General features: G+C 31.5%; 4 protein-coding genes across 8 annotated transcripts in view; 2 read left to right on the forward strand and 2 right to left on the reverse strand.

Moving 5' to 3' along the window:
* The window catches only part of LOC115245006 (triokinase/FMN cyclase-like), a 5,552-nt gene extending 3,265 nt beyond the window's left edge, over positions 1 to 2,287 (reverse strand). The window contains exons 1-6 of one of the 3 annotated variants that reach the window (XM_029823057.1): positions 1,998 to 2,287; positions 1,695 to 1,764; positions 1,287 to 1,397; positions 1,112 to 1,200; positions 775 to 991; positions 182 to 427 (exon numbers count right to left, since the gene is read on the reverse strand). In XM_029823057.1, coding sequence (XP_029678917.1) covers positions 182 to 427; positions 775 to 991; positions 1,112 to 1,200; positions 1,287 to 1,397; positions 1,695 to 1,764; positions 1,998 to 2,123 — 859 coding nt within the window. In that variant the 5' untranslated portion in view covers positions 2,124 to 2,287. The remainder of the gene's footprint in view (positions 1 to 181; positions 428 to 774; positions 992 to 1,111; positions 1,201 to 1,286; positions 1,398 to 1,694; positions 1,765 to 1,997) is intronic. The other 2 variants (XM_029823056.1, XM_029823058.1) reach the window with 2 other exon arrangements.
* Positions 2,288 to 3,209: 922 nt separating this feature from the next.
* LOC115245005 (TAF5-like RNA polymerase II p300/CBP-associated factor-associated factor 65 kDa subunit 5L) lies at positions 3,210 to 7,704 on the forward strand. 2 transcript variants are annotated; one of them, XM_029823054.1, is made up of 10 exons: positions 3,210 to 3,392; positions 3,485 to 3,639; positions 4,277 to 4,616; positions 4,976 to 5,208; positions 5,292 to 5,474; positions 5,553 to 5,708; positions 6,022 to 6,169; positions 6,260 to 6,428; positions 6,520 to 6,703; positions 6,767 to 7,704. In XM_029823054.1, exons 1-10 carry the CDS (start codon positions 3,318 to 3,320, stop codon positions 6,885 to 6,887), a joined length of 1,764 nt encoding a protein of 587 aa, XP_029678914.1. In that variant the 5' UTR covers positions 3,210 to 3,317; the 3' UTR covers positions 6,888 to 7,704. The 2 variants fall into 2 exon arrangements, with proteins under 2 accessions (XP_029678914.1, XP_029678915.1); XM_029823055.1 differs by lacking the exon at positions 3,210 to 3,392 and having other exon boundaries at positions 3,502 to 3,639; positions 4,369 to 4,616.
* Positions 7,360 to 12,721, reverse strand: LOC115245002 (exosome complex exonuclease RRP44). The gene is made up of 14 exons (XM_029823050.1): positions 12,549 to 12,721; positions 12,209 to 12,382; positions 11,914 to 12,071; positions 11,628 to 11,815; positions 11,308 to 11,534; positions 10,685 to 10,966; positions 10,298 to 10,582; positions 9,862 to 10,099; positions 9,520 to 9,778; positions 9,181 to 9,424; positions 8,724 to 8,944; positions 8,475 to 8,643; positions 8,085 to 8,366; positions 7,360 to 7,933 (listed from the first exon to the last, which is right to left on the reverse strand). Exons 1-14 carry the CDS (start codon positions 12,600 to 12,602, stop codon positions 7,772 to 7,774), a joined length of 2,943 nt encoding a protein of 980 aa, XP_029678910.1. The 5' UTR covers positions 12,603 to 12,721; the 3' UTR covers positions 7,360 to 7,771.
* A 380-nt stretch (positions 12,722 to 13,101) lies between these two features.
* LOC115245077 (ATP-dependent DNA helicase DDX11) overlaps positions 13,102 to 14,834 on the forward strand; it is a 4,129-nt gene continuing 2,396 nt past the window's right edge. Inside the window, exons 1-4 of one of the 2 annotated variants that reach the window (XM_029823179.1) lie at positions 13,102 to 13,246; positions 13,355 to 13,661; positions 13,758 to 14,226; positions 14,296 to 14,772. In XM_029823179.1, the coding sequence (XP_029679039.1) occupies positions 13,541 to 13,661; positions 13,758 to 14,226; positions 14,296 to 14,772 (1,067 nt within the window). In that variant the 5' untranslated portion in view covers positions 13,102 to 13,246; positions 13,355 to 13,540. Of the gene's footprint in view, positions 13,247 to 13,354; positions 14,227 to 14,295; positions 14,773 to 14,834 lie in introns of both variants that reach the window. The other variant, XM_029823178.1, reaches the window with a different exon arrangement.

Consider the following 14,834-nt stretch of genomic DNA (forward strand, 5'->3'; position numbering starts at 1 on the left):
ATTATATATATATATAATGAAAATTATTCTTAACAAGAACAAAAATAAACATTCGATAGAAGATCGAAGATTCAAAATTTAGCAGTTTGTCAAAGAATATAATTAATATAGTATAATTAATCTGCCACGTTTTAAATTGCCCATATTATGCACAAGAAAATTAAGATAACATTATACTCACGAAGCTGAATTACAATCTCGTGAACGACGATCCCTTGCTCCAATTGACTTAAAGCACCGAAATTGTTAACTATTACCGCGACCGAGTCATTAGCGGCCAAAGATAAGGCCTCGCAAATGCGTTTCAGCATTAGCGTCACCAGCACGGATGCGGTCCCGAGCTTGATTCTTTCGTATCCCGCCTCCCCGTGTACACCCATACCACACTCTATCTCGTCCTGTGCAAGCTCGAACATGAGGCCTTGACCTGCATTCAATTTTCTCTCGGTAATATACAGGGTGATTCTAAAATAAACTGTTGGATACCGTAGGTGGATATTCTTTCATTGGTATAAAATTGATTTCCCTTTTTTAATAAAATGTCAATACGAAGTTTCTGAGTTGTCAGCGGCTTCTCGCTAAGATTGCTTATATCTCTTCGAGATATTTTAGAAAGACTATGCTTATAAGCAACACGATAACGAAGCGAGAATAAATATTCGAAAGTAGCTGCCTGTCTAGTGATACTGACCTATATATAACGATACGCATATGTATGGATGTCTCGTCTCGAATGTAACGGTAACTTACGATTGTCTCCAATTGTCACGTTACCTGGTAAAGCGCAGGCGGATAGCCCGACTCCGTAGGTCGCTGTGTTTCGCGATACGCTCTGCGCAATTTCCGTTACCTCAGCTAGAGAAAGTCCCCTTTCGGCGAAAGCGCCCGCGATTTTGATAACGAATAACATGCCCACAAGCCCGCGTTTACCAGCCACACTCTGCTCGTTTGCGGGAATGCTGCAGTCATCGCCAACGATTATTTCTTCCACCTGAACTTTTTGAAATATCCATGTTAATATTTTCATTGCTCGCTCTCTTTCTTTTTTTTATTCTCTTGTATACATTTGAAATATATTTATATACAGGAAACGGAACTGAGATTTTATTACCTTGATGCCCGCTTGTTGGGCCTTCTTGATCGCTATGCCAAAATTCAAACAGTCCCCCGTATAATTAGGCACCACGATCAGAATGCCAGCTAGAAGGAGATGATAATGTGACGTTAATGAAACATTTTTTTACGACAATAAACCGGACATAAAAAGCGTACAAGATATATAGAACCTTTGTTATTTTCTGCAATGCACTGAAGAGCGTGTGTGATATGTATAGACGGTGGTGCTGCAAAAATAGATCCCGCTACGGATGCTGTCAACATACCGCTTCCGACGAAGCCTAGAAATATTTTAAAAAATGCTGTCGTGTCAACAAAAATCGACGGATTTCCTTAAAAGGAAAAAGATTTTTTTTTACTACATGACTAACAAGCATCATTTAAAGCATTTTAATAATAACGCTCACACAAATCGAAAGGTATGAAATACAGAGAAAGAGAGATTTGAAATGCTATTGATAACAATTTCAATTTTATTCCAAGAAAGATACTATTTATTTTATATGAATAAAACCAAAGATTTTTCGATTACGAAATCTTCAACAATACGTGTAGAGAGCGATATGGAAATTAATTACCTGCGGCAAATGGTTCGTGTCCGCTGCCGCCACCGCAAACCAACGCCACTTTATCTTTACGATTTCTGCACTAAAAGATACAAGTAAATCGCATTTGAACGAGTATATTACTTATAACAAAGTAAACGAAAAATTTAAATTAATTCTAATGACACAGCACGAAAGAAGGAACCGCGTTCGATGTGTCAAATACTTTAGATACGTCCCTGTTATTGTCGCGATCCGATATTATAATCGAACACAATGGTACTAAATTGGAAGCGATGAATGTAATTACGGATGTAAAAGCGTATTTATACATACATCTGGCGACAATACGACTCCGTGCGATGCGTGATACTCTAATCGCGGATACGCGTAAGATAATCCCGACAAAGTCTCTGATACGGCATCGTCTAACAAATTAATCAAGTTCTTCGAGGTTGTCATTTTCGACGGGATCAAACGGGTATACTAATCGAACGAATCCGAACATGAGCGGGGGCTGCGTCGATCTCTTCTTTAAGATCGCAGGTTATCGGAAATACGCTTCGAGTGACGTATTTGTCGTTTGATAACAGAGATCTGCGGGCCAGACGGCGCGACGGAACTGACATTTATACGTTTAATTCTTTACGCTCGCTCAATGAGTCAGAGCGAGTGATTTACGTAACTCTTACAGTCAAACAGTTTTCTAGATAATTATATTAAACGTTGAAAAAGATAAACGTACAAGCTTTGTTTATAAATCTTGTGGCTAATTTGTAGTTAATCCCTTGCCAAGGTAAATTCAACTGAACATTTTCTTTTTTTTTTAATATTCTCTTCTTCTCGATCTTGGATGATACGATGATAATTAAATGTTACATTAAAATTCTGTTCAGTAAAATCAAAGTCAAACCTAAAACAAAGAAGAAGGAGAATTATATCTTATATTATTATTTTAAATTTTATATTATATATATATATTTTTTTTTTCTATTTATTATATCATTTTGGAACTATTATTTTTTCACTTATCTTTGGAAAGCAATATGTGATTCGTATTATATACAAAAATCTCAAGAGACTTTACGGAAAAGACAAGTTTTTTGGAAATAATTTTGAGGATTATAATTGATTATATTGTTTAAATATAAGGTCATTCCCTTAATAACGTACCTTAGTACGAACCATAATACTATCTCTTTCATCATTTCAATCGAATAATGTTTCATAATTATCTTCTTTACATTCGATTCATATTTCGTAGATCTTCCTTCGCCGGTTCAAATGCGCAATGGCTGATCGCGTCGAAACGATCCCGCTCTTTTAACTCACTGTGGCGACATCTTTCGTCAATCGGACAATGCAATTTGCCGCCATGACATTAAGGCTCGTTCTTATATTCAAGATGATCTCAAGTACGGTTTTCACATGTTACACGGCCATCTCATTGGATGGATGGAATCTTGAGGCCATTTAAAGATCACATTCGAACGATCTTGAATATAAGAAGGGACTATATGAAGACGGCACTCTACATTCTTTTTTTTTTCAGCCGAACACACACAGTTTACGGTTTACGTCGCATGGTCCATAGTGTCGCAACTGTCACGTAATTCTGTATGTGTGAATCCTGATTCGAGACGTCGTCGGGTCTCGATGAAGATGAAGCGAATGAAAAGCGACGTGATAAGCGCGACGATCGAATCTTATTTGAAACGACGTCATTATCAGGTGCCGAAAATGCTCTTACAGTTTCTTTCCACGTGCGTAGAAATTGGTAACGGAACGTATTGTAACCTCTGTCATCTCTTCGATGTTCGCAGGCCAACGACTATTGTAAGGGCGATCAGTTGTTTTGTCAGAGCAGCGATCAAATGACGTTAAACGCAACCGCCGAGTGCGGTACCTCTCAGGATAATTCGATCGTTTTTAGTGCCATCACCGTTGACGTTACCGCGGCGGATCAAGCTTATCAACGGTAAGGTTTACTGACTGATAGAATCTCTTCTTCAGATCACATATTATACAACATTTACCTGGTCTAGAAGAAGAAAAGCATCTTATCTTCTGTGTGTTGTATCTCAATTTTATAATCGTTATATAATTTTTACATTAATTATTTATTAAAAAGTTAAATCCTACAAGTTCTTTGAAAAGAGAAAAATTTGAAATAAAAATGTGTGGTCTCTCATTGGCTCTGCTTAGATTTTTATAAAAATTTATTCATTCGACGTTTTCTCTTGTATAAACAAAGATTTGAAAAGTAAAAGTTATCACTATTAATATATAAAAATATTAAGGCTGATATTTCTTAAGATTTGAAATTAGAAATTCTGTCACATCAATGAAATACAGTGATACATAAGCTAATATACAGTGCTGTACAGAAATTTTACATACATACAATATAGCATATTGAAAAATTGTATTATTATTAATAATTTCTGGATTGTATCTTCAATTAAAAATATTTATATTCCTATTAAATAGTTAACATTTTTTTATTAATAAATTAATGTATCAGCAATTTTACAAAACAATATTATATATATCAATTTTAAAGATAACTGTGATATGTATCATACAATACACTAAAATTCTAATTCTTCTTCTAGATTAAAAAAGTGGATGAATATCATACTCAATGAAAAAATAAAAGTAGAATTACAAGGACTCTTGTTTCCAATATTTTGTCACCTTTATTTAGAGATGTTACATGCTGGTAACAGACAGGCTGCAATCCAATTCTTAAAAGCACATCAGAATGAATTTGTCAGTGACACGGAGAAAGATTTCTTAGAAGAATTATCTAGGGTATTTTCAGTACAGGATATTGAATTGAGATCTTTGGTGAATGCATTCAGAACTAGAAAGTACAAAGTAGATCTGTCCGAATCAGCTCACATTTGTCTACGACAATATCTTACAAGATATGGACATATAATATTAATGCAGGTAATATAATTAATTGTATTTGTATTTGTGTGCTTCTAAATATATTTCTTTTTATGATTTAAATTCCATATAGAATTAGCACAATATTTAATCTCTCTTTTTTTACATTAACTTTTTATTGTGATTTGCATTTTCTTCAATTGATATTGAAACAATATATCTCAATAGCATAAAGGAAAGGCCGTTTGTTTTTCCTTGATCTCTTAATTGATCTTTTACTATCGAGATTTTAGTTTTCATTCTCTCTCATTCATGTTATATTTAATTAACATATTATATTTAATTATATTTAATTATCATAAATCAACGTAAATTGTATTATATTGTGATAAACTGTTTTTTTTATAAATTCTGTACAGATTATAAATACACATATCACAATAATCAGAAAGTCAGGAAGTCCTAAAATGGATGGAGAAATACATGAAGAAAAAAGTCAAAGATATGAAACAAGTATTAATGGTCATGTGGAACAGCCATCTGGTACAGGTGTTGATCGCGAAATGCGAGAATTACAGGAAGCAATACGATTAATACGAAATAATGCTCATCAAGCATTAAGGGTATTTACAGTGAAGAATGCTATAGAAAAGTAAATGAGATTTTAAATCTTTTCTATGATATATGTGTGATATTACTTATGTTTAATGTATCTTTTCTATATATATTTTATAGTGCAAGTTGCGGTCTTATTGCACCTAAAATGGATAAATTAGCCGTAGGATTTAATACGGCCGAAATACGCTTATGGGGTATAGGTGAAACGGTTTTAGTTGAGCGTAAAGATAAACAAACGCATGTTCCATTTATCTGTGATGTATCACCGTTTTATAAATTTAACAAACACGAAAACACAATGTAAGTCGCGACACAATCTTATTTAATTTTAAGCTGTTAAACATCTTATGAGATAATTACGCAATTTTACAATAACAGAAGAAGCGAAGCAGGAGCGATAATATTAAGAGGGCACACAGACGTAGTGCACGATTTAAGATTTATTCCAGAAGCAGACATTCTCCTTTCTGTATCAAGTGACAAGGATATGAGAGCATGGAGGCTCAACGATTATTCATGTGCAACAGTATACAGGTAATAGGAATTAATCAAACAAATTTTTGGAAAAGTAAGTAATGAAAGACTATTGCGATATTTTTCATCTTATAAAATAAAAATATTTAACTAAAATAATATTAAAAATAATTATACAATTTTTAAGTAATTTTGCCCTTTTTTTATCTTTAATGCTTACAATTGCCTTTAGTATATTTTTTCCATTTTCAGTTTCCTAACTTTACCTTAAACAATATTTAACACAAAAACGCGCGATAAATCTTTTTATATTAAACTGATACATGTTATAATGAAATGTATAATATATAATGTTATATTTGTTTCATTGCAGCGGTCATAGTTACCCAATATGGTGCATGGATACCAGTGTGTTCAATTTATATACTGCTACAGGTTCACATGATAGAACTGCCAAATTATGGTCATTGGATAGAACGTTTCCCCTAAGAATATTTGCTGGTCATTTTTTAGATGTCAATGTATGTTTCTCATCATTATTATAATCTGTATTTGTACATTTGTTTTAATATTACAGTTGCATGGTATATTTATGCATATATCCATTTTAGTGTATAAAATTTCATCCGAACGCCAGATACTTGGCGACTGGCTCAGCCGATAAAACCATAAGATTATGGGCCAAAGATGATGGGAATCTAGTACGAGTATATGTCGGAGCGCAATCGACCATTTATGCTTTAGCTTTTAGTCCAGATGGGAAATATCTAGCTGCTGCAGGTAATCGAATGTGATAAGAGATATAAATTACACAATTAAAAAATCCTATTCAATATAAACATTTGTCTTTTATTGGAAACATGTTGCTTAGGTGACGATAAGTGTATATCCATATGGGATTTAGCATCTAATGCATTACTCACCGAATTAAAAGGCCACGAAGATACAGTCATGAATGTAGATTGGAGTTTGGATGGCCAATATATCGCCAGTGCGAGCATAGATGGAATTGTACGATTATGGCCTACTCAGGATTTTATCAACACCTTAAATGGGTATGCTTATAAATAATACAAAATTTCAACTTGTTTATGTTTTATGTTATATATTCTTTTCAGAGGATCGTCAAGCGCAATGTCTCAATCGGAGGCGCAAATATTTTCAACATCTTGCTCAAGCATTCTCTCACTGAATTATTATAAGAAGAACAATTCGTTGATTTGTATTGGCACAGCATAAGAAATTTTTATTATTTATTACTATGCTATTCGAATGAAATATATTTTTAAATAAGATTCTTTTTTATCTAGTTATATACTAAAAATTTTTCAGTAAATTTCACTGTTCTCATTAACATTATACTCATCTATTTTATATCTCTAATCTCTGAAATTAAAAATTATGCATAGCATCCAGCATAATATATTTTTACATTATTTATAAATAGAAAATGCATCATTGTTCAAGTACTTTGTATCTAACTAAAAATTTGTTATTTACTCTATATAATTTGTCGATATTGTATATATTGTGTATTAATTTTTCATATCATTGTTTTTAACAGTTTTTTGTCATAAAAGGCGTATTAATTCTTTATTTTTAATGATCAGGTTTGACGGATGTAATCAAGTGTTTTTCATTTTTTATTTGTTTTTTTAATTTTATTTTTTAAGTATATCTTTTGTATTGCCAAATCAAATTTTGTTTTACAAAAAAAAAAAAAAAGATGTCATTAAACATATTTATATTGCAATGTGTAAGAAGCTTGAATATTTCAATCTATTAATCTCAAAATTACAAAATTATACATATGTATAACAAGTACAAACTTCCCGTTTTTAGTTAGTACTAGAAAGTTAGACTCACTTCTTTTTTCTTAATTTTAATTAATAACCATAATTATGCCTCTGTCTATGTGATGATTAAAATCGGGCATTATAATGTCTACGTAATTGTGCATATAAGATTCTTGTGGGAATATTGTCTAACAATAGTTCATTGATAATTTGTCTTGTTATAAAGACTTTATAAGTTGTGAATAATGTTAAAAATACAGTTTTTATAAAATAATGTGTGTATTTTCATTATCTAATTTGCATCAGATTTAAAATATGAGTTTAATCTTAATTCTTCTTTTTCTTTTTCTTTTTTCCAGCTTTTTTGTTCTGAATATTGGTTGATTCTTGTTGAACTCCCGCTTTCCGTTTTAACGTTTCCTTCATAGAATCTTCTTCGGTGATATTGACAACTTCTCTATTTAGTGGAGGAACACTGAAATCTGGAATCTATAATCAAAGAATTAACAAATTATAAAACGTTAAAAACATAAATTCTATACACTTTTATACATACTCTTTTCTTTTAAACTATATATTGAAATAAACTAACGTTTTTTCGCTAGCCTATCTATATATATATATATATATATATACTTACTTCTGGCTTTACGAGTTTAAAAATTAATTTTTCATGCTGGACATTAGATCTGTCTAAACTCATTTGCACAATGATACGATCAAATGCTCGAAATACGACATTTCCACAAGTTTGGGATTGATCTTCCGAATTGTACGTAAACGTAATAGAATTTGATGAAGCAGGATTATTTAGATACAACATTCCTTCTAAACCGTATTTTGGTATAAGAACATGCAAAGCATTTTTTCGTACAAAAAGAATATATCCTTCCTCATCCTGAACTTTATCGCGGAAAAATAGCTGAAACACAATAGTCTCGTTAAAAAATCAAGTTCTAAGCAATGTTCCAAATTATGGACAAAAAAAGAATATTAGTCAAATATTTTTATAATATACTAGACAACTAACATGTGTGTGAAGTGCGACTGAAGCTCGACCAGCGTATTGTGCCATTCGATTCCGATAATTTAGATTTTGGCACAGCAGATGGTTGTTCTTTTTATCTAATAACTCTGGATAAGTCGCATCGGCGCCTATACATACAGCCAACAATCGATGCACGATTATATCCGCATATCTATAAGATTTTATGATATGATAGAAGTATCCAAATTGGAATTAATTTAATAATAATGTGATAGCTTTCGGATAACTTGCCTTCGAATGGGAGATGTAAAATGCGTATAAATGGGGCATGCCAATCCATAATGCTTAAAATCTTCCGGTTGATGCATTCCACTAATAAAATATACTGCTTGCAACATACATCGTGTAGCTAGTATTTTTAGCATTGTGTTAAAATAAGGATTTGATTCCATTTTACTTTCTTCTAATGATTGTGCCAACTCTTTACCAGTATTTGTATTAATAATGAAACCCTACAATAAATTTTAAAATATTACAGCCATTGCTATTAAGTAATAAATACATAGAGTGACTTGTATGACTGGTATAAAGAAATAGCCGGATTCCTTATTTGAATCTAAGACAAAAATTCTTATAGAGAAACGTCGAGAAAAATCATTATTAGAACTTTTTACAATTTTCGATATTAAATATCTCATATATTTAAATTTCGAATATAAATTTTAAACTAAATTAATTGAAACCATACCTGATTTTTTGCAGCCTTAATCAATGGCTCAAAATTACTTTGTGGTGGTTCAGGATGTCTTCTTAACATAGCACATTCTGGAAATTCTTTCAATATTGTTTCAGCAACACTAATGTTTGCAAGCAACATAAATTCTTCTACCATAGAATTAGTTTCTCTCAGTTTCTTTGCTTCCACGTCAATGGGATCATGAGTTTCACTGTCTACTTGGAAACGTATCTCTGGTGATGCTAAAGTTAAGGCACTATAAATAAATTATTTAATGTTATTAAAAATATATGAGAGAGAGAAAAGTACTCTAATATAATTTAAAATATAATTAAGATTTAACAGGCTTACCCGTTCTCTAGACGTTTCTTCTTGAACTGTTTGGCTAATTGATTTAATCTTCTTAATGATTGTGCGATAGCATCTTGCTGAGTGGCGTCATCAATTTTTAATTGAGCTTCTTCATACGTCATAGCTTGACGCGAACAAATTATAGATTTGCAGAATCTTGTATTGATTATGTTTGCATCAGAATCAATCTCCCACATACAAGAGAACGCAAATCTTTCTTCCTTACCTCGTAAAGAACAAAGGTTTGAGCTGAGTAATTCTAAAATAGAAAATATTTTTTAAATTTATACTACAAAAGTGCCTATGTAACATATAATTTAAAATAAAGCTTTTTTATTTTACCTGGCACCATATCAATTCGTTTATCGACAAGATATACGGTAGTAGCACGTGACGCTGCTTCCTTGTCCAATGCAGTTCCAGGTCTTATAAAGTGCGATACATCAGCGATATGCACACCAACATCAAAATTACCATTTGGTAAACTTCTGCAATGTAATGCATCATCGATATCAGTGCAGCCTGGTGGGTCTACAGAACAGATATCCAGATGTCGAAGATCTTCTCTTTGCGCAATATCCTATAGATTTATATATGCATTGAAATAAATTACACATTTATATTAAGTATTATAAATTAGTTCTAGCAATTCTACATTATATTCATTTAATTATTTATATATTTGTATATAATCAAAGCATTTTTTCATGCTGTTAATGCTTTGAGATAATTGATTGGTTCAACGAATTTTCAGCTAAATATATATATACACACATACCATTTCTGTAATGACCCACGGTAGCTTTGGGAGAAAGCTGAGAACAGCATCGGAGAAATGGCTGTGTGGAACATCGTGTTCCAGAAGTAACACCTCATTCTCTGTTTCTTTGTCTCCTATATTGCCGAGCGCTCGTACAAAGTGGCCGAGTGGATATTTCGAGTTTCGCGGCCATGAATCGAGTGCGACAATAATTCTTTGTTTACTCAATATTTCAGCTTGCCGAGTTTCAATTCTTATTTTGGGGATCTTCCTCTCAGCTGGCACAAATAGATGTCTTAGGTTCTGTACATCAATAATGAAAAAGACAAAAATATATATATGTATATATAATATACAGTAGATATAAAAATTATTTTAATGCATTATAGTATGACAAACTCTTACTCCTTTAATCGGACTCGGCTGCAATATTCCACAATATTGTCTCCACTTTCGCCTAATAATACCGACGATTTTACCTGTTGGTACTTTTTCTTTTGTTTTCAGTGAACTCGCTTTAGTGAGCACTTTTTCATCTTCTGAAGCATCATCAGCATCATCTGCATTTTCTTCATCTTGCAGAACGATTTCACTAGGAGCTAACCATTGATCGTCTGGTAGGATCTCAACCGCGACTATATCGCCATCGACTGCCCTGTTAAGATTAGTACGGCCTTGCACAAATATCTAAGACAATAAAAATAAGAAAAAAATTATATAACTATAATTTAATAATCATTAGGCGCATATTGAGTGTATGTTAAGTTTAAAGACAGGTTCATTAATACTTGATAAACGATGAGGATGTTTAAGAATTTTTTGATCACATTTCACATATATTTATATAATATTCATTAACTTACAAAAGATTTATAAAAAATTATAATTTACACATTGAATAACTTGCTTAAAATAAATTATTTATTTAAAGCATTCTCAAAATAAATATTTAATATCTTCCTCCTTAAAATCGACAATATTAATATACTACTCATTAAAATATCTATAAACATATATATATCACTTACAGGTTTCTCCCTTCCTTCAACATTTACATTTCCTTCGAGAAAATTTTCCCTTGATGCCAAAAATGTTCCTTGCAATAGTTTGCCAGATGATACGCCATCATGCACTTCTACAGGTGTTAGATGGCAGGAAAACAACTCCCGGCTTTGAGTATCTGAAGTGTAGGAATGTTTGCTTAATTTATCCAATAACAAACTTGAATTTTCCAATGATGCAATATAATCTTCCACTGTGTAAAAAAAAACACATTTTTTTGGTATTATAATTGTATCAAAATATATATAAAACAGTTCTCAGTAAGTTAAAATTAGATATATCTCACTTGATAGAACAAATAAGCCATCTTCAGCTGCACGTGTTCTATTTTCCACATCATCTGTCAGCAAAACAACCTTTATATTGTAATCATCAGAGCTTAAATGATTGTTGTACCATTTGACTGCTACTCGTATTGCTCTGTCATTACGATCATTTATCTTTTCACCTGGTTCCCTTTCAATATAAGTCTCCCTAGAAAAACAATATGTAATATAAAATATTGTTTAATTATGAAATTGCAATTATCATTAAAATATCATTTTGTTCTATGTAATAAATGTTACGCATACCGATGATGTTCATTAATAAACACGAAAAATTTTCGTTTTGGATCTTTTATGATGTTTTTCAACTTTTTATATACATTGGAACTTTTATGTCGAATCTCTTCCAACACTGTTTGCAGGATAATAACATTGGTGATAACATCTTCTTCCAATATATCTATCTGTAAATAAAAATCAGACATCACATTTGTATTATATAATCCAATATAAAATCATTGCAAATACAAAATGCAATTAAAATTAAAATGTAAAAAAAAAGTGAAAAATACAATACTTGTATTACTCCAATATGACTTACTTGATCTAGAATTATATTTGTATCCAGTATAAGAACGTATGGAAGTGAAATTAAAGAAGATTTCACACCGGTATCCTCCTCATCCAATACCATGTCTCGAAGTCTTGCCTTACAATTCTTACATGCTTTAAACCCGCAGTAAATATCATCTCTGAGATAGTGTTCTCTGACGGTCTAATGAATAAAAGCAACCATTTAAATACCCTTTCGATAAAAGTATTATTCATGAGAAATTTTTCATAAACACATCACGATATATAAATTTAATTTTATAAAAAATTTTCAAAATTTTAATAAATTATACCAAGAGATATATAAATCTATATTAATAAAACCATACCTTAAATATATTTCCTCCTTTCGTCTTTCTAAAAAAAACCTTTGTTGTCAACATATCTCAAACAAATTCATTTAAGCGTTATGTTAATAGAAACATATAGACATGTATCTAAATTTTTTAATAAAATTTATTATAGTTACACGCACACGCGCGTTTATGGTTATGTCTGCATTAATGCGCGCTCCAGCCGCTAGAGTTAATTTTCGTTATGAGGTGTATTCAAAAATCCTATTCGGATAGAGTACCATTGAATTAACCAATCAGAACAAAGAAGTCTTCGATTCTGATTGGCCAATTAAGGCCGGTATTCATAGTCCGTTCTTATATCCAAGATCTTCTTAAGTGTGGTCTTGGGTCGTCTTAAGATCCCATTCAACCAATGAAATGGCCGCATAGTATCTTAAGATCGTACTTAAGACGATCTTGAATATAAGAACGGACTATGAATACCGGCCTAAAAGATATTTTACGCCACGAAAAGTATTTTCGAACGCATCCTTGCTTGCATTTTTGGAGAGCTACTTTTCTCTGTTGTATTATATGTTCAAAGCATTTCTTGTATTTTGAATCTCCCTTCCAGAAAAAAACAAGCGGGAAACTTAGCAGCAAGTTTTGCACAAAGAGAAAACGCAGGAAAAATATAAAAGTCAAAGTATAATTTACGAAGGTGGAAAAAACTGACGATTTATTATCGCTACGTATGTATATCGCTCATTTATATGTTAGAAATATAAATTAATATAAATTAATTTGCTAAAAAACAGTTTTGTAAGGTCTATAAAAATAAATCATTATTTTTCTTTCAGAAGATCGAACGCACTCACAGTTGACATAGTTTGCATGAATTAAAAATATCCTTATTTTTAAGATAAAAAAGACGATAGCAATTATTTCTGCATTTTAGAAACAAAGATTTTAAAATTTAATAATCTTGAAATGGTGGCAATGTATCACATATAAATTTATAAGGATAATAAGATAAATGCACAAGAATGGAACCACCGCAAGAATTTCCATTTCCTTTTCCAGCATATCAAATTCAAAAGCAATTTATGAAGGAACTCTACAATTGTTTAGAAAGTGGCAAATTAGGTCTTTTTGAAAGTCCAACTGGTACTGGAAAATCTTTATCTCTCATTTGTGGTGCACTTAAATGGTTAATTGATCATGAGAAATGGAAAAAGCAGGAATTAACTTCCATAATTGCAGAAATGGATAACAAAATAAGGAACTGTAAAAAGCCATCTGATGATTGGTTTACAATGCAAACAGAACAGATAGAGCTAAATAGTCAAAGAGAGCCATTACAAGCTAAATTAAATGCACTCCTTGAATATGAAGGTGAGAGAGAAAAGTTTAAAAAGATAGTTGAGTCAAAGAAAGCTACTCAAACTAAAATAATTGGAAAGATAAAGCGACAATCTACAACAAAGTTTACAGAATCTAATAAAACGAAAGAAATTGATTTGAATATCTCTGATGTTGAAAAGGATCTTATCTTGGAAGATGCATTGTCAAATTCAGAAAGTTCCGAGGAAGAAGACACAGAAAAACCATTATTTAAGAATACTAAAATTTTCTTCTGTTCCAGAACACATTCACAGTTGACACAGTTTGTACATGAATTGAAGAGATCTCCTTATTCTCAAGATATTTCTGTGGTGCCTCTCTCGTCAAGGTATTTCTGTAATCATTTAACATTTTTATATATTATTAGTCCTTTATTAATATTTTGCTCTGTTTCCAGACAAAATTACTGCATTAACAAAAGTGTCAAGAGATTAAAACATATCAGTTTGATTAATGAAATCTGCCTACAGTTACAAAGGAAAAAGACTACTATTAAGAAAGAAAAGGACTTAAAGAAATTAAAAACCACAAGCGGTTGTCCCTTTGTGCCAGGCGATCAGAAATTAATAATGGCTGAAATTTTAACAAGTATTCAAGATGTTGAAGAGATTGCACAAAAAGGGCAACAAAATAATACTTGTCCATATTATGGTTCAAGAAAATCTCTGCAAAATGGACAATTGATATTGGTTCCATACAACTCCATTCTACATAAGAGCACAAGAGATAGTTTAGGAATAGATTTGAAAGGAAATGTTTTAATAATAGACGAAGCCCATAATTTATTGGATGCCATTGAAGGAATGCATAGTTCTTTAATTACAGGGAGAAATCTGCTCCATTGTTACAGTCAGCTATCACAATATCAGAAAAGGTATTAATGCAGTAATATATTTTTTTTTATTAAATTTTATATTAAAATTAAAATTATATATT

The sequence above is a fragment of the Formica exsecta genome, unplaced genomic scaffold (assembly GCF_003651465.1).
Source record: "Formica exsecta isolate Colony F162 unplaced genomic scaffold, ASM365146v1 scaffold90, whole genome shotgun sequence".
In the NCBI taxonomy this organism is placed as follows: Eukaryota; Metazoa; Arthropoda; class Insecta; order Hymenoptera; family Formicidae; genus Formica; species Formica exsecta.